Here is a 24818-nt window from a genome sequence, read left to right as displayed (position 1 = left end):
ATTTCCCAGAAAAAGAACATTATTTTATGTAACCACAGTAACATTACACCCATAAAATTTAATAATATTTGTAATACACAGTACATATTCATATTTCCCAAATCGTCCCCAAAATATTTTTTATAACTGCCTACTATACATTGTTTAGGACTTGAGCACAAAGAGAATAGATGTCATATCCGTCTCATTACTAATGAATGCTGGAATGATTGATAATAGTTGCAAAGTAACTCCTGACTTTATTGTTCTTCAAGTGCTTGAAGCTAAATATACTCTAAAAACGCTTAGAACTTGCTAATTTGGTATTGCTGGTGTTGCTACTTTTACAGATGAGCCTGAAGTCTTGACAGAGCCTCCAAGTGCCACAACCACTACTACCATAGGTATATCTGCAACCTGGACAACTTTGGCAGGTTCCCATGGTAAAAGAAATAACACCATAACTACAACCAGTTCAAAGAGGAAAAACAGGAAAAATAAAATTACTCCAGAAAATGTTCAGATTATATTTGATGATCCACTACCAATCTCATATAGTCAGCCAGAGAAGGTAAATGGAGAGTCCAAGAGCAGCAGTACCAGCGAGAGTGGGGACAGTGATAACATGAGGATTTCCAGCTGCAGTGATGAAAGTAGTAACAGCAACAGCAGCCGAAAGAGTGACAATCATTCACCTGCTGTGGTGACCACCACTATGACCAGCAAGAAGCAGCCATCAGTTCTGGTTACATTTCCAAAGGAAGAGAGAAAATCTGTTTCTGGCAAGGCTTCAATAAAGTTAGTTCCAATCTTCATTTTTATTATTTACAGTATCATCATGAAATTCTTTGTTGCTGAATTTTTCAGTAAAAAAAGGCAAATTAACAACTGGCAAAACAAGGGTTGTCTTTGTGCTAAAGAAGTCACAATTTCATTTTAATGGAATAATAGGCTATTTTTGAAGTTTTGTGTTAAAAATGAAAGATAAAATTATTTTTACTATGTAACTTCTTTATTTTGGTTGTTAAATTTTAGCCCATGAAAAGTATTGATTATGGTTTCTTAGGGGTTATTACTATAATTCAGCTCTGCTAATTTTGACCTCTAATTGACTCTTCATGTTATGCTAAATATTGAAAAGTGAGAAATAAGTTACTCATTTGTTTACTATATTTATCCAAGAATAAATAAAAGAATAAAATTATGTAATAGATTGCCTCTTTCATTTAAAATTCTACATTTGTTCTATATTTAATGTATTTTCCTCCCTCTGTTAAAGATTGTCAGAGACTATCAATGAAGTAACCAGTAATTCTCTGTCTACTTGCACAAAATCTGGTCCATCTCCCCTTTCCTCTCCAAATGGGAAGTTAACAGTAGCAAGTCCTAAGCGTGGACAAAAAAGGGAAGAAGGATGGAAGGAAGTTGTAAGAAGGTGAGTGATTGTTTCTTTAATTGTTTTTCTCATTCTTTTTATGTGAGGTGTTGTTCACCTTACCCTTAGATTCCTCCAACTATCCCAAAGGTTGCAAATGAACTGGTGGCCCAAGGCTGAATCTGGCCAACAGAGATAGTGTGCGTACACTGTATTTTAGATGGGAAAAAAAAAGTAGATATTAGTACTTCTAAAATTAGGAGATTTTACATAAAAAGTACATAGACTTTCCGAAAAAATTACATGGATGATTGTGGTATTTGCTTGACCCCCAGGTATTGCTATTTGGTAGAGAACTAATTTAAAGTCTTTAGGGTGATAGAGTGTGTCTTACTCAACTTTGTAATCTGAGAGCGCCAGTATGTGGTATCTTTTACATACTTGTAAATATTTGAAGAAAGAGTAAGTATTGATTTCAAACTATTCTTGTCTTTAAACCACAGGATGCCTTTATTTAAAGGATTTTAGGACTGAAATGTTTGGATATATTTTGTTTGGGCTTTTTTGAATTATATATATCAAACAGTAAAACAGTATCTCAAACTAAAAGGTGGTAAGATACCACAGAGGATCTATTGTAAATCTCTAATAACCTATTCTAAAGAACTTCCCAGAAATTTCAACAAAAATGTAAGCTTTTGATTATTTGAAATAAGAGCTATAATGAACCAAACTTATTCCTGTTAATCCCAATCTTTCATATTTTTGACCAAAGCCTCCCCCTGCCACTATCTCTATCTTCATCTGTCTCTGTCTCTGTCTCTCATTCACATATACACACACTCATTCACATATACACACTCTGTTAAACTAACTGAAATCAATCACAACATTAGAGTACTATCTATCCAAAAGTAAGGTAATGCAGTTTTTCTGCATGTATTTTATACTGTGGTATACTAAGAAATTCTTAACTAATTTGAAAATAATGATCGCTATTTTGCCCTTTAGAGAAAAAGGAATTATCAAGTAACTTAGTTATGTGTATTAAAGGGCAGGGGTCATAGCTAACCTTTTAAAAAATACAATTTTTTTTTTTTTTTTTTTTTTTTGCGAGAGAGAGAATGAGAGAGAGCACGAGAGGGAGGAGGGTCAGAGGGAGAAGCAGACTCCCTGCTGAGCAGGGAGCCCGATGTGGGACTCGATCCCGGAACTCCAGGATCATGACCTGAGCCGAAGGCAGTCGCTTAACCAACTGAGCCACCCAGGCGCCCCAAAATACAATATTTTAATTTACTATTTAATCTACCATTCTAGGGGCGCCTGGGTGGCTCAGTAAGTTAAGCGTCTGTCTTTAGCTCAGGTCATGATCCCAGGGTCCTGGGATCGAGCCCCACATCGGACTCCCTGGTCAGTGGGGAGTCTGCTTCTTCCTCTCTCTACAGCTCCCCCTGTTTGTGCTCTCTCTCTGTCAAATAAATAAATAAAATCTTTAAAAAAAAATAATCTACGATTCTAAATAAATAATTTACTTGTTCAATAAAGCGTAGTTGGCTTATTCTCTTTATTGAGAATTATACTGTATTTCTTTTAGGAGCATCCTTTAATTTAGGCTGGTCAGAAATGTATATGTACCTTTTCTGAAATGTGAATGTTTAGAATTGTAAAGCAATTTTGCAAATGTTAGATGGGTTTTGCTTTTTTAAAATTCCAGCAGGCTCTTCTCTTTCCTCACACGATGAAACATCCTTTAAGTGAGTTTCCATGTTGATGGATAATCATCATAATGCCTCTAAAAGAATGAAAGGAAACAATGCATTTTTAATATCATCCTTTCAATTTTAAGAGAATAAAAAGAATGTGAGTCAAACACCCAGGAAGTGCCCACAAGAAGCCTTTCTTGTTTCCTCAGTCTGGATTAGGTGCCCCAACCAGTGTGTCTTTATGATACCCTATTAGAGCACTCGTGGCATGGTGTTGTGGCTTTCCTACTTGCTGTCTACATAGTCAATATATGTGGGCAGGAACCTATGTTTATCTTATTTGCCATTAATATTTGCATTAACACAGTGCATGTCTATATAATACGTGCTTTATAGATATTAATGAAAGATGAAAGTCAAAAAAACCAAACCATCTTTGGTAATGAGATAAGAAGCTGTGGTAACATGCTCGCGCACTCTCTCACTCTGTCTGTCCCTTCTGTCACTCTTAGTTGCCTTTTATCACCTAGAGTAAGAATAGATAGAAGAGGCTGACTCAACAATAATCTATTCTGTATTTACAGAAATGTATCTTAGTATAAGCCTCTTTCCTCATATTTTAATCATAACCACTGATACTAATGATAAATCTTAATTTATCTTTGCAACTTTTAAACAGGTCAAAGAAAGTATCTGTTCCGTCAACTGTGATATCCAGAGTGATTGGAAGAGGAGGCTGTAATATTAATGCTATTCGGGAGTTCACTGGTGCACACATAGATATTGATAAGCAGAAAGACAAGACGGGAGACCGGATAATAACTATAAGGCAAAACTCTGTCTCTTACGTTTTCTCCCTTTGTGTTTTATTGCACTGTATCTTAATGAAATACAAGTATTTTGAGTTTTCAGTGGATCTTTATGTTTAATAGCATACTTTTTAAAATGGAAATTTGATTAGTATGAGAGAAGATAACCTTTACAATTTTTTTTCTCTAATTCATGTGCTCTTATGAAATATTTCAAAGGGCTTTTAAAGGAATTTTTCATGTGTGTGTGTGTGTCAAAGGTTTAGATAATCTTTTCCTTACATAAACTGTTCATATGACATTCTTAAAATTTTATTGAGACTTTTTAAGAGGGAATAGGGGTTTCTCACCCATTTTAAGCAGTAGGCTTCCCTTTTTCCCCTTATTGGCTTTTGAGATTTATTATTCTGTGATTGTATCCTTAGAATATAAGCTCAGTCATAGATATAAATCTGAAGTGGATATTTGTCTTGTATTGACTATGTCTATACCTGAATACTCTTAAAATAAAGATATGATATTCTAAGAAATCTTAAGTTTGGTTGTGAGAGGCAGGTACCCCATTGCAGAGTCTGATATTTATATAGCCTACTTCGAAGGAAGCAGTTAGCCATTTCTATTTTGCACTTATCCTCCTCTCCTATCTTGTTTTTCCCTCTCCTGGGATAGGTGGGTAGTGACAACCTGCCTTATCTAGAGAAGAGGGAAGTAGATATCCTTTATGAGTAATTTCCCCCTTAGGGTTTCCATAAGGCTTTCCTTGCAATCAAATATTTTCCTGAAGATCTAACATTAGGGTTTGACCTTTTGGCCATTGTTAGCATTATCAAGATTCCACTCTCATTTTGAGACATCTTTCCAGAGGAATTATAAGAATCGTTCTACTAATGGAGATTAGTCATAGATGGGGTCATCTTAGGTAGCAGGATTTAAAATAAAATATGGTTTTCTTACTCAATTTTTTTTTGTTCTTTGTTTACTTATATTGCTTTTAACATTGATCAACTGTTTGACTTTACAGTATCATTAGGAATTAAAAGTACAGTGGTTTTTCTGACTAATGTATTTTATAATTAGGAAAAGGACTTCTTAGTGTAAGGAAACAGTATTAAAATGCATTTTTGAAAAGTGGCACGTCAGGACAGTTTATTGCTTTGCAGAATATCTCAAGAGTAGTCAGAAAATTGCTGCTTAACTTTTATTATTCTCTGTATGTATGTGTACACATTCACGAATGAATTTAGGCTTTGCCTATTAAAAAGTAGGAGAAATTGGGCCTAATTCCTTTTTTTGGTCAATTTATAGGGGTGGCACTGAATCAACAAGACAGGCAACTCAGTTGATCAATGCTCTGATCAAGGATCCAGACAAAGAAATTGATGAACTTATTCCAAAGAATCGTTTGAAAAGCTCCTCAGCAAATTCCAAAATAGGGTCATCAGCACCTACCACCACTGCTGCTAACAGTTCCTTAATGGGAATTAAAATGACGACTGTAGCTCTGTCATCAACATCTCAAACTGCCACAGCACTCACTGTGCCTGCAATTTCTTCTGCATCTACTCATAAAACCATTAAAAACCCAGTGAATAATGTGAGGCCTGGTTTTCCAGTTTCTCTTCCATTAGCATATCCTCCTCCACAGTTTGCACATGCTTTGCTTGCTGCTCAGACTTTCCAGCAGATCCGTCCACCAAGGTTGCCCATGACCCACTTTGGAGGTACTTTTCCACCAGCTCAATCCACTTGGGGTCCTTTTCCTGTCAGGCCTTTGAGCCCTGCCAGAGCTACTAACTCGCCTAAGCCTCACATGGTGCCTCGCCATAGCAATCAGAATAGCAGTGGTTCTCAGGTGAATTCAGCAGGTTCTTTAACTTCAAGTCCAACAACTACAACCAGTTCATCAGCTTCAACGGTGCCTGGTACATCTACAAATGGCAGTCCAAGTTCACCTTCTGTCAGAAGGCAGCTTTTTGTCACAGTTGTGAAGACATCCAATGCCACCACCACAACAGTCACAACCACAGCAAGCAACAACAGCACTGCACCCACAAATGCCACATATCCTATGCCTACTGCCAAAGAACACTACCCAGTATCATCCCCATCTTCCCCATCACCACCAGCCCAGTCAGGAGGGGTTTCTAGAAACAGCCCTTTGGATTGTGGAACAGCATCTCCAAATAAAGGGGCGTCTTCCTCTGAACAGGAAGCAGGTAGTCCACCAGTAGTAGAAACAACAAACAGTAGACTTTCAAACAGCAGCAGTTCTTCTGGGAGTTCATCAGTTCATTCTGCTCAGCAACAGCCTCCGGGTTCTGTTTCTCAGGAGCCAAGACCACCTCTTCAGCCGTCTCAGGTTCCTCCCCCGGAAGTTAGAATGACTGTTCCTCCTTTAGCAACAACAAGTTCTGCTCCAGTGGCGGTGCCTTCTACTGCCCCAGTGACTTACCCTATGCCTCAGACACAAATGGGATGCTCCCAGCCTGCTCCTAAAATGGAAACCCCTGCTATTAGACCACCCTCTCATGGCACAACTGCCCCTCACAAGAATCCAGCTCCAGTGCAAAATTCATCTGTTGCAGTCCTCAGTGTCAATCACATTAAAAGACCTCACAGTGTTCCCTCTTCTGTCCAGCTACCTTCAACCTTAAGTACACAAAGTGCTTGTCAAAATTCAGTACATCCAGCAAATAAGCCTATTGCTCCCAATTTCAGTGCCCCCTTACCATTTGGGCCCTTTAGCACATTGTTTGAAAACAGCCCTACTTCTGCTCATGCCTTCTGGGGAGGATCTGTTGTTTCATCTCAGTCAACACCAGAATCTATGCTATCAGGAAAATCCTCATATTTGCCAAATTCAGATCCTTTACATCAGTCTGATACTTCCAAAGCTCCAGGTTTTAGACCACCATTACAGAGACCCGCTCCAAGTCCCTCAGGTGAGTTCATATTTTCTCACATTCTGCAGCTTGTGATTTATGCAAGTGATAGGAAAACTCTTGGTCATTTTCTAATTTTTTTTTTTTTTTAAAGATTTTATTTATTTGACAGAGACACAGCGAGAGAGGGAACACAAGCAGGGGGAGTGGGAGAGGGAGAAGCAGGCTTCCCGCGGAACAGGGAACCTGATGCGGGGCTCGATCCCAGGATGCCAAGATCAGGACCTGAGCGGAAGGCAGACGCTTAACGACTGAGCCGCCTAGGCGCCCCTCTAATATTTTTACTCGATGACTGGGCCAGATAGAGATTGTTGAATTCATTTACCTGAAACGCTGTTTGAGTATTAGATGTGTTGAGTATGGCATTTAAAAAAAAAATCTTTTTAGAAGCCGCAGTGGATTTTATCTTGAATTTACCATAAATAAATTTCATTATCAGGTATATTTTTCTCTCTCAAATAAAACCGTCTTTTATGTTTAAATTTAGTAAGATAATGCCATGAAAAGTTTATTTAAAAAATAATAAAGCTCTTAAAAATTTGATTTCATTTCTTTTTTTAAAATACTGAGAAAAATATAGAGCCAGATAGTTTTAATAAGGTAGCTACTAATCATATGCACTATTTAAATTAAAATTAAATAAAATTAGAAATCTCCTCTCAGTCAAGCTGGCCATATTTTTTGAAATTTGTTTTCCAGTTTTATTGCAATAAAACTGACATCACTATAGGTTTAAGGTGTACAGCATAATGATTCGACTTACATATTTTGTGAAATGATTACCGTAATAAGTTTAATTACCATCCATCACCATATAGATACAATAAGAAAAAAGGAAAAATATTATTTTTCCTTGTGATGAGAACTCTTAGGATTTTACTCTCTCTTAACAACTTTCATACATACCATGCAGCATGTTGTACATTATCATGTTGTACATTACATCCTTAGTACTTCTTTATCCTGTAACTGGAAGTTTATATCTTTTGATCACCTTCCTCCAGTTTCCCTTCTTCCTGCTCCACACCTCTGGTAACCACAAATCTGATCTCTTTTTCTTTGAATTGGTTTCTTTGTTCTTAGATTCCACATACGTGAGATCGATCATACAGTATTTGTCTTTCTCTGCCTGACTTACTTCACCTGCCATAATGCCCTCAAGGTCCATCCATGTTGTTGCAAATGGCAGGATTTCGTTCCTTTTTATGGCTGAGTAATACTCCTGTGTGTGTGAGTGTGCACACATGTGTGCATGTGCATCTGTTGATGGACATTCATTCATCTATTGATGGACACTTCAGTTGTTTCCATGTCTTAGCTCTTGTAATAATGCTGCTATGAACATGGGAATGCAGATACCTTTTTGAGTTAGTGCTTTTGTTTCCTTTGGATATATTTCCAGAAGTGGAATTGCTGGATCATATATACCAGTTCTATTTTTATTTATTTATTTTTTTTAAAGATTTTATTTATTTATTTGACAGAGACACAGCGAGAGAGGGAACACAAGCAGGGGGAGTGGGAGAGGGAGAAGCAGGCTTCCCGCCGAGCAGGGAGCCCTATGTGGGGCTCAATCCCAGGACCCTGGGATCATGACCTGAGCCAAAGGCAGACGCTTAACGACTGAGCCACCCAGGTGCCCCTCTGTTTTTAATTTTTTGAGGAATCTCCATACTGTTTCCAAAGTGGCTCTAAGTGCTTAATAAGCACATATGGCTAGTAGCTACCATAATGGACAGTACAGATATCAAATATATCCATTATCTTAAAAAGTTCTATTGGACAATGCTGATATTTATAGAGGATTTAAAGATCTCCTGGTTTTGAGTGATTGCTTTTTTTTTTTAATTTTCTACTTTGAAATGTTTTTAGATTTATGGAAGAGTTTTTCTATAATTACCCCAACTTCCGCTAATGTAAATATTTATTAAAACTAGGAAATTAATACTGGTACAGTATAATTAACTAGACTACAGACTTTATTTAGATTTCACCAGTTTTCCCAGTGATGTTCTTTTTCTGTTGTAGTGTCCAATCCAGGATACCAAGTTGCATCTAGAGCTATGTGTTTTAGTACGAACATTTCAAGTAATTAAAGATAAGCCATGCCAGAGATAGACAAACTATCGCCCATGGGCCAAATATGGCCTGCTGCCTGTTTTTACATTTGTAGCTTTTTAAAATTGAGATTCAATAATAGTGTAAGATTTTTTAATGACTTAAAAAATTTTTTTAAATAATAATACGTGACACAAAAAAATAGGAAATTAAAAGTTCAGTGTTCGTAAATAAAGTTTTATTGGGACACAGCCATGCCCAGTCATTTACATATTGTGTTACAGCTACTTTCATGCTGTAATGATAGCCTGGAAATACTGCTGTTCAGCCTTTTGCAGAAAGGTTGCCAACCTGTGTTATTGAAGAGGTGACATTCTGGGACTAAAAATTTCTAAATTTAATGTGGACTGGGTATTATTTTTGCCTATTTCTATGACATGTGAATACAATGTAATGAACATGGTCAGTAAATATTTCTTTGCTGGGGGCTGATTGAAATATTTATGTGTTCAAAATAACATAATTTCTCTTAGAATGAATACAATTTTAAAAGAACATTATATGCTAATGCACTGGAAATGTTTTTATATTTCATTTTTATGATAGTTGAAATTTATTGAAAATACTTCACTTTTCAGGAAATCTAGGTACTGTGTTGAGAAAGACTAAAATTAAGATTTAGAGGAAAAAAGAAGTAAATTCTTATTTTGTGGAAAGGTATAGATAAAAGGCCAGCTCTATAAGAGAGGTGAGGTTTGGGGGGTGTACAGTTGATTAGAGCCAAAATTAGCATTGAAGTTTAATTGTAGAGCCCTTTGGAGGGGAATACTACTTGATTCATGTAAACAGAACAGGCATATTTGCCTTTACAGCTCCATCACTATTACTACACTCAAGAAAATTAACATTAATTCAGCAATACCACCCAATATTCAGTACCATCATCCCAGATATATCCATTATGTCTGTATGTTCCTTTTTTTTTCTGATTCAAGATTCAGTCAGGTTGTACACATTGCTTTGGCTTTTATGTCTCTGAGGTCTCCCCCAGGCTAAAATATCTCACTACCTTCCTTTGTTTTTCTTGACATTAAATCCTTTGAAGAGTCCAGTTGTTCTGGAGAATGTCCCACATTTTAGATTAGATTCATCTATTTCCTAAGTCTGTGATTACATTCAGGTCAAACACTTTTGGCAGAAACATCAGATGGGTGATGTTTTGAACCTCACACTGCATTACATCAGGAGGCATTCAATGAAGATTGTTTCACTATTAGCTATTGCAAAGAATGGCCACTTAGTTAATGTGCTGATCATCAGATATGTTTATCATATAAGTATAGCCATGTTTTTTTCCCTCTAGTTGTTTTTAAGACTTTATTTTTTTAATAGCACATTTAGGTTCACAGAAAAGTACAGAGGAGGTTGAGAGAAAAGTACAGAGATTTCCCAAATACCTCCTTCCCCTAACAGGCATAGCCTCTTCCATTATCAACATTCCCCACCAAGAGTGGTACATTTGTTAGAACTGATGAACCTACATTAATGTATCATTATCATCCAGAGTCTATAGTTTACATTAGTGTTTACTCTCGGTGTTGTACATTCTGTGGGTTTGAACAAATATCCAATGACATGCATCTACCAGTATAGTATCATACAGAGTACTTGCAGTGTCTTAAAAATTGTGCTTTGCCTAATCATTCCTTCCTTCCCCCTGAGTTTTTTTTTTTTTTTTAAAGATTTTATTTATTTATTTATTTTGAGATTGAGAATGAGAGACAGAGAGCATGAGAGGGAGGAGGGTCAGAGGGAGAAGCAGACTCCCTGCCGAGCAGGGAGCCCGATGCGGGACTCGATCCTGGGATTCCAGGATCATGACCTGAGCCGAAGGCAGTCGCTTAACCAACTGAGCCACCCAGGCGCACCCCCCTGAGTTTTTTTAAAGATATATTTTTTATGTAATTCTTTGGCCATTAAGCCTATTTAAATTCCAGTGTTGATATGAAATCTACATGTATTCTATAATAACTAATTAAAATATCAGATTAAAATTAAATATAAAAATAATTTTCCTTGATAATTGTTCTTTTTTTATAGTTATATTTATAGAGGGGGAAATGACTAGTCAATAGACTGGAAGAATAAGCAAGGAGAAATTTTTTAGCCATCTAAAATATTTGGGGGTATTAGGGACCTCTTGGAATTTTAGGGTTTTTTAAAATTTTTTTCTATAGGTAACAATTATAAATTATCTTCTAATTATAGGTATTGTCAATATGGACTCGCCATATGGTTCTGTAACACCTTCTTCTACACATTTGGGAAACTTTGCCTCAAACCTTTCAGGAGGTCAAATGTATGGACCTGGGGCACCCCTTGGAGGAGCACCCACAGCTGCTAACTTTAACAGACAACATTTTTCCCCACTTAGTTTGTTGACTCCATGTTCATCAGCATCAAATGGTGAGTATTATACATTGTAATTCCATAAGAAGAGTTTGTATATGTTTCCTTAAAAACAAAAGGTTTTTAAGTGGAAAAGACAAAGTAAAAGATGATTTAAGAGCTACGCACAAGTCTTGAATATATCAAGACTAATGAAATGGGAACAGAGGGCAAACATTTTTGTAAATAGCAAATGATTAAAAAGTCTGAAATAAAAATTTTAAAAAAAGTCTGAAATACATCATAATTTTTGAGTGATTTTACCTGCTTAGCTTTTTCTTACTCCTCTTAAAATTAATTTTTATCCCTAAATATATAACAGATCTGGCTTAGTGTCTTCTGTGTATGTTGAGCTGAAATTAAACCATCATAGGAAAAAACAGATTCCTTAAGATACTACATATAGGTGATTCATATTCACCTATTTATATATACAAATAAGGATAGTTTTTTATTTTCATGTTCATGAAAAAATAGGAATTGGGAGAAAAGGAGTTAAAATTGCAACATGACTGCTCATTGTAAAATGTTAACCTGAAATTTTTTGATAGTTAATCTTTAAAATAGAATGGATTCTCGGAAGCAGAGAATGTTTTTAAGCACAATAAAAACATACTTACTGATACTAATGTTTATTACTTTAGATATTAATATTTATTTAGGAAATAAACTCAGAAATTTTTGGATGAAATTCACAAAGTATGATAGGTTGTTTTGCCCTATAAGTTCAGTGTGTGGGCTTTTCATTGTTTTTTGATTTTGTTTTTTTTTTTGTGGTTTGGTTTTATGTTCACTTGATTTTTGTTTTTGTTGAAAAACATTGTGCTTTTTGTAACAATGCAACCAATATAGGTTAGGTTTTCTACTACATTGCTAACTGATACAGAATGTCATTGAAGTCATTAAAATTTTCATTGATGCATTCCAACAACTTTTTGTTTCAAAAGTTTCATTAATTTTCAGACTTACAGAGAAGTTGAAAGAATAAGAAGCATCCGTATTCCTTTGAATTGGTAATTCCTTAAAATTACCAATTTTTTAAACATTTTGCTCTATTTTATCTCTTTGCTTTTTTTATTGTTGAACCATTTAAAAGTAAGAGTCAGATATAATACTTAAGACCTAAAAACTTTGGTGTGCATCTTAAAAATAAGGATTTTCTTACACAGCCACAATACCATTATCAAATAGCTAATGTATTAATATTAATTTAGTAGTATCATGTGATATGCAGTCCCTATTCAGATATCCCCAGTTGTCCTGAAACATTTTTTATAGATGTTTTTCCTCTTTGAACCATGAATCACTGAAGGTAAACGTATTACATTAGATTATGTCTCTCAAGTCTAACTTAAAAAATAATAATTTTAAACATAATAGTACAAAGAACCTTTGTATATTTTTATCAGATTCATCCCTCTCTCCCCCTACCGTGTATTTCTGGGTGTGTGGATGTATAGAATTTTTTTCCTGTACCATTTTAGAGTTAGTTGTGGATATCAAGCTATTTCCCCCTGAATACTCTAAATGATAGTATTTCTTAAAAACAAGAACATTCTCTTCCACAGCTATGTTAGAGTTAGCAAATTCAGCAAATTTTACATTGGACAGTATTATCTAATAGCCCATATTCGCATTTCACCAAGTGTCCCAATAACACATTCATTATTTCCTCTCATCCAAGATTCAAATCAGGATCACAAATTGCATTCAGTTCTATGTCTTTTTAGTGTCAAATAATCTGGAACTGTTCTTTCACCCTTCTTTGTCTTTCAAAGAAGGTCTTTGGAAGATTACAGGTTTGGTAAAATTCCCCTTAATTTTGTTTTTCTGATGTTTCTTCATGATTAAATTTAGGTTATTTGTTTTTGACAGGAATATTACTATATAGTCAATGTTGTATCCTTCTTTCAGTACATGATATTGCATAATATGTTAGGTTGTACCATTATTGGTGCTATTAACTTTGATCATTTGCTTATGATCATGTATGCCAGGTTTCTGTACTTCAAATTATCATTTTTCTCTTTGTAATTAATAAGTAGTCTGTGGAGAGTTTCTCTGACACTGTGTTCTTATTCCTCATCAGACTTTGAGACACAGAGTGTAAGGGAATGGGGGAAGAAGTAGCACTTGTCTGAGTAAAAATAATAGTTTTGCTTTTGTAACCAGGTTAATGTTTATAAATTTCAAAAAGAAAATCAAGTTTGATGAAGGGAAAAATTGAGCATAAATGGAAATAAACTTACCTGTGTTTCAAGTTATTAACATAAACCTACTAGAAGAAATCCAATAAAACTCTTAAACCATAGTACTTTATATACTCTCAGTCTAAAGAAAAATAGATTTCAAACAAATCTTCAGTTCTACTTAGGACATTGGATTTTTATAATGTTATGGATAAGCAATTCTAAAATTATGGGGTTTATTGTAGGATTGGGCAAGTAAGTATATTTTAATGATGTAATCCATGGTCCTCACTATGAGAAGAGGAGATGTGAAATGGGGTAAGGCAAAGAAGAACCCTATGGAATTGGATTAGAATTAGAGGATTAGTGTGAACTCAGGATTTTTCATTACCTGTATATTGGAGTAAATCATACGAAATTGCTATTTTCCCACCAGCTCTATCTACTGAAAGGGCCTAGAAGCAATTAATTTTCATCAGGAGTGAGCATATCCAGTGTCCAGATCCATCTGTTAAATATTTTTGTCCACTGAAAGAAATAGGCTTTCTTGAGGAAATAGCTGATTTGAGAGCTGGGGCGTATTGGGAACTTGCAAAGTCTTACGGTGTCAGAGAGTAAGTGCTCAAAATGATTGGGACATGTCAGGAAACACAAAGCAGCTTTAAAGAGACTCCCACTGGCCAAATTCAGGAAAATCTGACCACCAAAGTGAATAATGGCAGCACACTGGATAAAATCTAAGAATCCATAAGTCCATAATGATTAAGATTTAAAAATTTTTTTTTAATTTTTTAAATTTTTATATTTTTAAGAATTTAAAATTTTAGAAGGGAAGGGAACTCTCTTCCTTAAAGTATAGGGACAACTCATACATGTAGAAGGAATTGTAATTAGAGTCATTGTTTTGTAATCATTGAAGGATTGATTTAGGCAAGACTCTCCCTTTTACTTCTTTTTTTGTTGTTTTTGTTTTACAAATAATTTATTTTATTTTATTATGTTATGTTATGTTAATCATCATCTCACTTTTACTTCTAATACTGAATTTTTAACTAGTCTGCATTTTCCCCACTTAATATAAATCTTAATACTGTTACTTTTTAATGACCATTTAGTTTGTTTTGTCAGACTTTCAGCTCTTTTTAGGTAATCTGTTTGCTTTTTTCTCTAATTATATAATTAGAGATGAGAAAAGAAATTATAATAATTTAGTACTTTTCATGACAAGGAACATAGACCCACCAAAGGAATCTCAAGGAAAATGGTATTGACTTTAAAGCTATACAGGACTGTCTGCAGAACCATGCAGGATTTGATCCAGGGCCATCTTCAGAGCCATCCAGCTATTCCCTCTATCTCTCTCTTTAGAGGATTTATGACAGACTCGTGGTCTGTGTCTTGTGAGTCTCCTCTGCGTTTAGCCTTCTTCATAATCTCATCTTGTATATGGTCCTCAAAGATTCAATTCGTAATTAGTTAAACCAGTTTTTCTTTGTTTATCAACTGTACCTTTCTGAATGAGGAATATGATTTGCTTAGCTCCTACGTTCAAGTCGGGCCATGTCAGTCATAGATTACTGCTAGCCTGAAATGGATCATTCTTCAGTCAGACACCTGTCATTAGTCCAGTAAGCTTGCAGGGAGGAAGCAGAAAACAGTCATCTGATAAAAATATGGCTAGTGAGATGGCAGAATCTGTGAAGAGGGCAAATCTCTTAAGTGGGGCTGGTCAGCAGACAGGCCTAGTTACTCCATTCATTTAAACAGAATATGGAGGGTGTTTTGCTTGGCTTTTGTTTTTGGAAGGATTCGGGAAAGGAAAGAGAAACTAGATCTAACATTGACAATAGGGCAGGTTTCCAGGGATGAGTGTGGGAGAGGTAGAATTCATTTGTCTGACCTATCCATCAGTCCTTGCCTGCTTGTCACCTTTGACTTTGTCTTGGCATTACTTACTCCGGGTTGATCCTTCTCAGGTGTGTAATTGTGTCCTTTCAATACCATAGTTTAAAAAACAAAACCCACAACTTTCTTTATCCCTTGTGTTTACACCTTCTGGAATATTCTTTCATTTCTACTATTTTCCTGAGTTTTGTCATTGTTTCCAGTTTTACTAATTCTGAATTATGCTGTTCTTGCCTATGTTTTTCTTTCATTTCTTTTAGCTCACATTGGAATTTTAGAGTATAGCTTTCTTTCTGATACACCTTTGGAATATTAGAATACAGCTTTCTTTTTGGCATGCTTTTATTATCTGTAAGATATTCTGGGTCCATATCTCTTAGTTCATATAATAGCTTTGTATGGAATTTGACTGCATTTCTGTTCTGATTTACATTTTAAATTAAATGAGTTTTCCTGAACTTTTAGAAAGGATAAGTGGATCAGTTATCTTCTCTAGCTTAAAGGCTCTAGAATTTCATCTTTTAGGCAAGTATGCAAAAATATGGCCTTAATACTTTATTAAATCTGGCTTTGTTATCCTTACCCTCCCACCACTCCCGCTTTTGCCCCACTCTTGACTGGATCTTGTGTTTGCTTTGCATCTGTTGTCCCTTTCCTGCTCAACTTGGAATCCGTTCCCAGAAGTTTCTTAGCAGTGTGAGGCTTTATCATGGATTGAGGCTTCAGCAGTATTTTTGAGAGTTCAAAGGGTCACTATTGCTCCAGCTGCTTCAGACCTTTTTGTAAATCCCTTGCAATTACCCATGCATAGGCAGAACTCTCCCAGTTTTACCCGCTCTTCTCAGATTGGCCTTCTCTTTGCTTTCCTTTGAGTACCTTTGACTGTTTTGTTCTCCTATTCTGTTATTAGGTCTGGAGAATTGCTTCTTTCCACACAGATGCTGATACCACAGAGGTCTTACAGCTTTTGGTGATTTGTCCCCATTCACCTGTATCTTTTGATTCATTTGGATATTTTGTTAGTTTTGTTATAGATGTTATCCAGGGGTGTTTGGCTTTGCTAACTTGGTAGCTTGTTTTTATGGAAAGGTTTGGGAAGAATCAAAACTTGTGCTGCTACACCTCCATCTTAGAATTCCTTCTTATACCAGTGCAGTTTTAAGGTGAATTTAGAAATATGTATAATTACTTCAAAGACACATATATGGCTTTTCTGTTTTCTTATGATTTATTAAAAGTAATACTGTCAAGAAATGCTAATGGATCCATGACCACAGAAGATATATTTTAATTTTTCATTAGAGACTAACAGTTCTCTTGGTTTACTTATGCAGATAAGCTCGTAAGTTTCATGTTTTTGTTCCCCAATAAAATCTGTATCCTTATAATGAATTATAATTTATAAAGTACTTTCATATTCTTTTTTTTTTAGTTAATAATATTACTACGATTCATTGAGAGAGGTGGTACTATCAGTTTAGCCAAAATGGACTTCTGCAAGCACTAGTAAGATGAAATTTATCTCCGCAGTACTTTCCAAATCTATACAGTTCTAAAATATACATGGCAAATCTTTTTTTAAGCATATTCAGACTAATACTATTACTGAATTTTTCTTTGTCTTTCACATTCCCTGAAAAGTACCTTGGGAAGTAGAGGCACTATGCTTTTGTGTATGTGTGTGTAGATAGGTTGATTGATTCTGCAAATTTATTAGCTACCTGAATCCCTTTGGAGGAATATACACATACACACAGAGAGAGAAAACTTAAATGAGAAAAGATGGTTAAATGGAAAAGTATTATTAAGTGACTATCCCTAGGGCTTCTAGGGCATACAGTCAGGCAGTTATGAGTAAATTATAGATAAGCAGGTGACCCTTTTGACTTTTAAGCTTCAGGCTCCACCATTTACACCCTATTTAAATTTAAATGTGCTTGATATTTAAACTTCAAATGGGAAATACAGTTTGGGTTCTTGTTTTTTCCTCTCTCTAGTGCATGAAGAAATTGAATCACTAAAGTATACTCCCAAATATTAAGAACCCGCCTTGTTTTGATATGTAAAGCTTAAATTGTCATTTTGAAAAGCTTGTTCTATGGAATACCCATGTGATACATGATACAATAAAACAAGTTGGGCAGTGAAGCATAGCCCTCTGTTGGTATTTTATTAGCATACTAAGTTTCTGTAAAGTTCTGATTTAAAGAAACTTACTTTTTTTCTCAAGTTAGATTTTCCAAATTTGTTGGCTCCCTGAATCCCTTTGTTTTCGTCATAGTATACCAAGAGACTTGTGTTCTCAAGGAAACACTTCAATTGTTTGGAAATTGCCAATACAGGCATGATTTTCCCCACCTCTATTTTGTTGTTGTTTAGCCTTTTTAATTTAAACATTGTCTTCTCATTGTTGTGGTGCTTATTTTACTCCGTGTCAAGCATTTATTTAAATATTAATTAGCTTAATGGGTTATATTACCTTTGTAGTTGGACATCTTCACAGTCTGCTATCACATAACTAAATGGAAAAATTGTGAATCAAATTAAAAAATGACTGCAAAATCATAGAACTTAACCAAATTATTTAATATGCATAATTTTTAAGCATTATTCTCATATGAATGTAAGATTTGGTTTTACAAAATTACACCCTCTGTAGATGACATTTATACTATTTCAAAATATTTTTTCTCTAGATTCTCCTGCACAGTCAGTATCCTCTGGAGTTCGTGCACCTTCGCCTGCCCCATCATCAGTACCTTTAGGGTCAGAAAAGCCCAGCAATGTCTCTCAGGACAGAAAAGTTCCAGTCCCTATTGGGACTGAACGTTCTGCACGTATCAGGCAAACTGGAACTTCAGCTCCATCTGTTATTGGGAGTAATTTATCCACATCAGTAGGGCATAGTGGCATCTGGTCCTTTGAAGGGATTGGTGGCAATCAAGGTAAGACATGCTATTCTACCTACCAGAAATTAAGTTTTAAATTTATGCATTTAACTAAAATATTGTAAGTAATATTTAACAGTCATTCTTAAAAGATCTATATTCATATCTCTTGGTTTTCACTAATCAGTTTTATCTCACCTTGGCTTTTTTTCTTTTGTAACACAAAGTGTTTAAGTTATTTTATTAGGCTATTATATCACTACCTACACACATGGAAATACTGCAGTTAAATATATAAAAGTAGGTCATTATTCCGAAGGAATGCACAATTCAATGTAGAAAATTCTAGATAGAAATATATTAAATATTTTATTTTACTGTCTTCTGGTTTTAAAGATCACCAGCTATCTTTTTCTGCCATTTTGTTTTCCCTCAGACAAAGTAGACTGGTGTAACCCTGGGATGGGAAATCCTATGATTCATAGGCCAATGTCCGATCCAGGAGTGTTTTCACAGCATCAAGCAATGGAGCGAGAGAGTACAGGAATTGTAACTCCTTCTGGTACATTCCATCAGCATGTTCCTGCAGGATACATGGACTTTCCTAAAGTTGGGGTAATGGTGACTTAAATAAGCACTTTCATATTTCTAAATGTTTTTCTTATTATTAGCTTCATTTTACTTCCAAGTGGATAAGTGTGAAATAATGCACGGGCTTCAGCTTGTAATTATAGGTTAAAATCTGGCTAGAGAAATGTTTTTTGACCAAATATTTTGGCTGTAGTAGGCTTACAGATAGTCTAATGCTAGAAGAAATCATATAATGGAAAATAATTTTTAGATTACCTAGATAACATACTTTTTCAAAATAAGATGAAGTTTCATTTTTAAGGCTATGGATTATATTGGGAAAAGTAAGCAGTGACTTGAAGATATGACTGTGTGCATAATTTTTTTTCTTCTCCTTTTTTAAGGGTATGCCTTTCTCTGTGTATGGGAATGCAATGATTCCTCCAGTAGCACCTATTCCTGATGGTGCTGGAGGACCCATATTTAATGGCCCTCATGCTGCAGACCCCTCTTGGAACTCCCTAATAAAGATGGTTTCAAGCTCCACAGAAAATAATGGCCCTCAAACGGTAAGGCTGATCATTCAGGGAACATTTCTTTAGTGTTTATGAGATGCCAAGACAAATAGGATACAGGTAAATCATGGTAGTGAGGGAGTATGGTGAATACGGGTAATTGAGAAAGTTGAAGGGAATTTAATACAGCAGGAGGATATGGAAAATGGTACCAAAGGTAGTGATTGGAGCAAAAATTATAAAAGGCATAATATATTTCATTGGGTAGCAGATGGTAAGTAAAAGATTTTAAATTACAAAGTGTTGTAACTTTATACATCAGAATTTACTAGTGGTATGAAAAGGACCATCTAGAGGTTATTTATTATTATACGTATTATAAATGTCAGAACAGTGTATAATTAAAACTCCAAAAATTCACAGAAATGATTAGTGATTAGTATATTTTAGCTTATGTTGGTGTATGCTGAATATCTTTGACTCATTTTCTTTCTTTAATCAGTCTGTATGCATTCAGGTAATGGTTTTTAAAAAATGACAATAAATCAGATCCTGTTTGAGAAATAAGAGGAGAGGCAGGAAAACAACAAATAAAAGTGGCTTATCATTGTTTTTCTTCATTGTTCCCAAGTATGTTGCAAATTGAATGAGATTTAGCTATTTTAGCTCATAGATATTAAGAGCACTTCCTTAGTTTTTAAGAGTTTTGTTTTAATCAAATATGTGTTAAATATGTAATACTTAATAAAATGCATGCTCTACATTCATAGGTGTGGACTGGACCCTGGGCACCTCACATGAACAGTGTGCATATGAACCAGCTTGGCTGATGAGGATCAGCTTGTTAGCCTGCAGATTCCTTTTCATTCAGAGGAAATCACAAGTGGCCGAAAAAAATTTATGCTCCCAAATCATTCTACTGATGTGCTTGACTGAAGTGTGTAGGCTTTTTGCAGAAGAAGTTACTAACTGACCTATTTTCTGTGAACATTTGTGACTGCCCATTCCCCACCAACATCCGTTTTACCTTAGTTAGCATTTTTCTTATCGTTTTTCTTTTTTTCTTTTCCTCTTCCCCTTTGGACATAACTTTCTGTTGAAGCTGTTCTTTGGCTGGTTGGTTTTAGTACTGTAAACTGCTTCTGAGCAAACACGGAAATTTAGCAAAATTATGTAAACTTGATCCTGAAGTTTTAGAATGGCAAATAAATGTACAATTGTTTACATAACAGAAAAGGCTAAGCAGAAAGTAAATTTCAATATGTCAGTATAGAGGCTCTACTTTATGTAGACTTAAATTAATGTGAGATATGTACCTTCATATTCAGAAATCTGGATGTTTCCTTCATACATTAAACTATTAATAAGCATAACTTTTCTGCTTGTGTAATTTAAGTATAAAGTAAAACAGTGGGCATTATCAGTGATGTTTCCTGATGTTGGCTTTTAAAATACCCATCTTGCTCTCTTTTTTGAGTTTGTTTGCAGCAGGGCACATATAGAAGAAATTTATCACCTCTCCATGTCTTTTTATTACCTTGCCACACTTTTAAAACTAATACACACTTCTGTCTTCATTCTTTTCTTCTCACCTTTACCGCTAATAACAGTAAAATTCTCTTGCTGATCGTGAAATAATGTCTTATAAAGATTTTTATTGTAATGGCTGCTACAGAGAAGCGGAGCACCTTAATCATCACCTGTGGTTCTTCTAACCATAAGATGTTTAGTCTTTCTGAGAATTTAAAAAGCCACCACTGGTTCCCAGTCAACATATACAAGCTCTTACTATACTGTTTATTATTAAATAATTCAATGTACTATTTTATATTGGATATATTGATTCTTAACATTGGCTTTCCAGTCATCAAGAGTCAACATAAAAATTCCAATTTTCAGTAATTTAGTGGAAAGTATCTTTCTTCCCCCCCAATTTTAAAGGCTCCTTATTCTCTACACTTGTATATTATCAGTGAAAGGGATCAACAGCTAACTTGGGGCAAGTAATAAAGGAAATTTTGCATTTGTCATTAAGACAATTTATGGTATACATGAATATACAGAATACAAAATAACGTCTTCATTTAACCTGTTTATATAAGATACAGGGTCACACTAAACTACTCAGTGAGATTTATCTATTCCATTCACTTGAAACAATAAACAATAACATATCCAAGAAGAATATGTGTCCTACCCTGTCTCATATGGAAAAATAAATTATATGGTTGAAATAAAAAAGAAAGGAAGCATAAAAGTGAAGTAATGAATGCATCAATCTGCCCTTTTTTTTTTTAATTAAAAAAATTCCACAGTAGTGAAACTCAAATTCAGATAAATCACCCAGAGTTGACAATATTAATATGGTTCCTTGGCTGTGAAGTAAATGAAATGATTTCTTTACTCTGATAGCCTGAATAAAGAGTAAAAAGACTTCTCAAACATATCTAGAAGTTTATAAACAACACATATATATATTTTAATTTAGGAGGTGGTCTTAAAATATATAAATTTGTTTTGCTACCTATGATCGATATGACCAAAGTTAGGGCAAAAGCTAAATGATATCCTGCAAACATACCTCTGAAATAAAATTATAGCACTTTACTAAGAAAGGTGTGTAATGCTGTTTAACAGAGTATTTTATATATGACTTTTGCCACTATCCTGTAATTTCTTGTTTAATTTTTTTCCTGAGTTAATTATAATTAAAATAATCCTGCTAGATAATAGATACCACCCAGTATTTATTACAACACATGAGTTGTGTTGATTCACAAAACTGAATTTGTTAAAATGGAGGTGTCTTAATAAGAAATAACCTATATTTTCTTGACTTTAAACCTATGGGACTGGGGAATATAGATTGCATGCTCCATATTTAGTTTTGGAGCTCCGTCTTATTGAGTACAATACCATGATTTTAGAAGTCTGTATTAGGAACATTTTTCAAACACATTTTTTATATTTCGGATATACAACAGTGCATTTTTATTTGAAAGATTAAAAAAAAAACCATAATCTTTTGAGACCATGCAGGTCTTTCCCCCTTTTGAAAGTATATGGTATGTGTAATTGCAGACTACATAATGTATTTCTTTCATTCATTTTTTTTTTTTTTAAAGAGACAGTGTGCCCACGACCTGGGGGTTGGGGGAGTGGTTGGCAAAGGAATAGGAAGAGAATCTTAAGCAGGCTCCACTCCCAGCATGGAGCCCAACGCGGGGCTTGATCTCACAACCCTGAGATCATGACCTGAGCCTGACACCCAACTGAGCCACCTAGGCACACCTTTCTTTCATTCTTTTAAGAAGTGACTTAACTCTTGGAAATAATATTTGGCTTAGCTCACACCTTAAATAGCAAAATAATTAATATCCCAATTGCGTAATCTTTTTATACCAATCATTTCATTTTAGAGATGATTTTACTTACCAGAGCCAACAGAACCCCCATTTCATGAGTTTTCAACATGTATCAACATATTCACAAAAATTGATCGTAGTATTCATGTGAAAGATATTTTTCCCTTCTGTTTATTACTGTAAAAATAAGTCATTTTATTAGTAGTTGAAAATTAACTTTTTGTTAAATTACTATACTTCCTGTCATTTTTTTCTCAGGAAAAAATGGAGGGGGGGATAATTTACTTCCAGATCCTGTCTTGTTCATGAAAATATTATTCCATCTTTCTCTTGACTCAAATGACCTAAATACACATTTCATAAAAATTATTTTGCACACTATTTTATTCACTTTATACAGAGTGATAGACTAAAGAGGGAAACTCAAAATCACAAAAGCTCTTCAGAGCCCCTGTTTTATTTCATCTGTTTTTCATTTTGAGCTTTTTAGCAACACTCTCATTCCTGCAGATCTGGCATTACAGAACTTCCTTAATGCCAAGTAGTATAATGCAAACTTTTGGAAAGAGGGGATAACTCTGCTTTCCACTATTTGGGCCTATGAAAGATTTGGTAGGAAAGCTCTACTTTGAGATAGCGGAGAAACCTGTGTACATCCCACTGATAAATGCTTGCTTCAAGTCGCAACACTCAATTAACAACTGGTGCTAATGCCAGGTGATGAATTTAGAATGAGAGCTTCATTAGTGCTTAATATGACTTACTATGTTACATACCTTGATTGCAAAAATACTATCACTTGTATTTTGGGTAAATGAAAAGTGTGCAACTATGGCTTGACATAAATAAGAATTCCTTTGTGATAGGACAGTTGGAATACATGACTAGGAGGTTTCATAGTAGACTTCTATCTTTAAATGCATTCACACTTTTGAAAGGTAAAAGTCAATTTTGCATGCTAAGTCAGAACCATGATAAAGATGAGAGGATGTTTTTCAATAGAGATGAAAGGCTAATTTTACATTAACTTTGGTTTTAAAAAGCAATGCATTAAATAAGTAGGAAAGAAAAAGAAATTCAACCTAAATCTAATTCCAAGAGGTCACTTTAACAATTGCTCATGAAAATTATTTATCTTTTAAAAGTTCTTTTATCAAACATTTCAGAGGTCATATTTGGGAAATGAAAAATTTAAATGTACGTTTACACAGTTTATATGTGTAAATAGCCTGTATTCAAATTTTGAATTTTTGAGCCCACTCTGTTCAGCACTGATTCAGAAACTGCAGAAAGAAAATGAAACAGTCTCTATTTTTAAGGAGCTTAAAGTTAAAAAAAAATTAGTTGTGTGACATAGTAAAGACAAGAATAGGCTAATTACAAATGTTGAACTTTAAAAAAATGTTCTAGTGTGCTGCACAAGTTCATTTGCAGTGTTAGACTTGACAAGATAATCAGTTGGTTTGTTCAGTGTTTGTATGGTCATTTCATACTGTACTCTGCAATTCAAAAGAGGTGTTACCACAATTTTGGATAACCAGTACATACACATTAGTGCTAACACTCTCCTTTTGTATTGTTCTATAACTGACAAATACTTCCCCAGCATTCTTTACCAAGTAGAGATGTTCTGATCATCCCTATTATATGAATTTAGAAATGTATGTTAATACATATGAAATTAGCATAAGTTAAATATAAATTTTTTTAGATCACAATATCGAAACTTAAAGCAATGAAACACTCTAAAATGAGAATATAATATGTGACTCCAGAAAAGGTGACCTAATCAACTCCCTTTCTCCTGGGTATTAAAAGGTCAGAGTCCCTAGGCTTAACTGCTACTGTGGAAGGACCAATTTCCAATGACATCAGTTCTCCGAAAGGAGAGAAACGCAGTAGCATAGAATTTGCTTCTTTACTCCCACAAATCTGTAGGCAAAGGTATTTCCATTTAAAATTTGTTTCCACTTCGAAGTAGTCACTAGCTACCGGTTGCTTTTGTTTTTTGCTTTTTTTAAATATTTTTTAAAGATTTATTCATTTATTTGAAAGAGAGAATGTGAGTTGGG

At 34.7% G+C, this 24818-nt stretch overlaps 1 protein-coding gene across 6 annotated transcripts in view; it reads left to right on the top strand.

Annotated features, from left to right (window-relative positions):
• The window catches only part of ANKRD17 (ankyrin repeat domain 17), a 164862-nt gene extending 141918 nt beyond the window's left edge, over positions 1 to 22944 (top strand). For all 6 annotated transcript variants that reach the window (XM_064584566.1, XM_045881019.3, XM_045881017.3 and 3 more), the window contains 9 exons: positions 330 to 777; positions 1259 to 1414; positions 3737 to 3886; positions 5172 to 6808; positions 11135 to 11332; positions 18105 to 18353; positions 18733 to 18911; positions 19271 to 19435; positions 20152 to 22944. In XM_064584566.1, the coding sequence (XP_064440636.1) occupies positions 330 to 777; positions 1259 to 1414; positions 3737 to 3886; positions 5172 to 6808; positions 11135 to 11332; positions 18105 to 18353; positions 18733 to 18911; positions 19271 to 19435; positions 20152 to 20211 (3242 nt within the window). In that variant the 3' untranslated portion in view covers positions 20212 to 22944. The remainder of the gene's footprint in view (positions 1 to 329; positions 778 to 1258; positions 1415 to 3736; positions 3887 to 5171; positions 6809 to 11134; positions 11333 to 18104; positions 18354 to 18732; positions 18912 to 19270; positions 19436 to 20151) is intronic.
• The last annotated feature ends 1874 nt before the right edge of the window (positions 22945 to 24818 follow it).

Source organism: Mirounga angustirostris, unplaced genomic scaffold (assembly GCF_029215605.1).
Source record: "Mirounga angustirostris isolate CCGP_5_RB_7025 unplaced genomic scaffold, mMirAng1.0.hap1 SCAF_2, whole genome shotgun sequence".
In the NCBI taxonomy this organism is placed as follows: Eukaryota; Metazoa; Chordata; class Mammalia; order Carnivora; family Phocidae; genus Mirounga; species Mirounga angustirostris.
The sequence above is the reverse complement of the archived record's forward strand: the minus strand, read 5'-3'. Positions and strand labels throughout refer to the sequence as shown.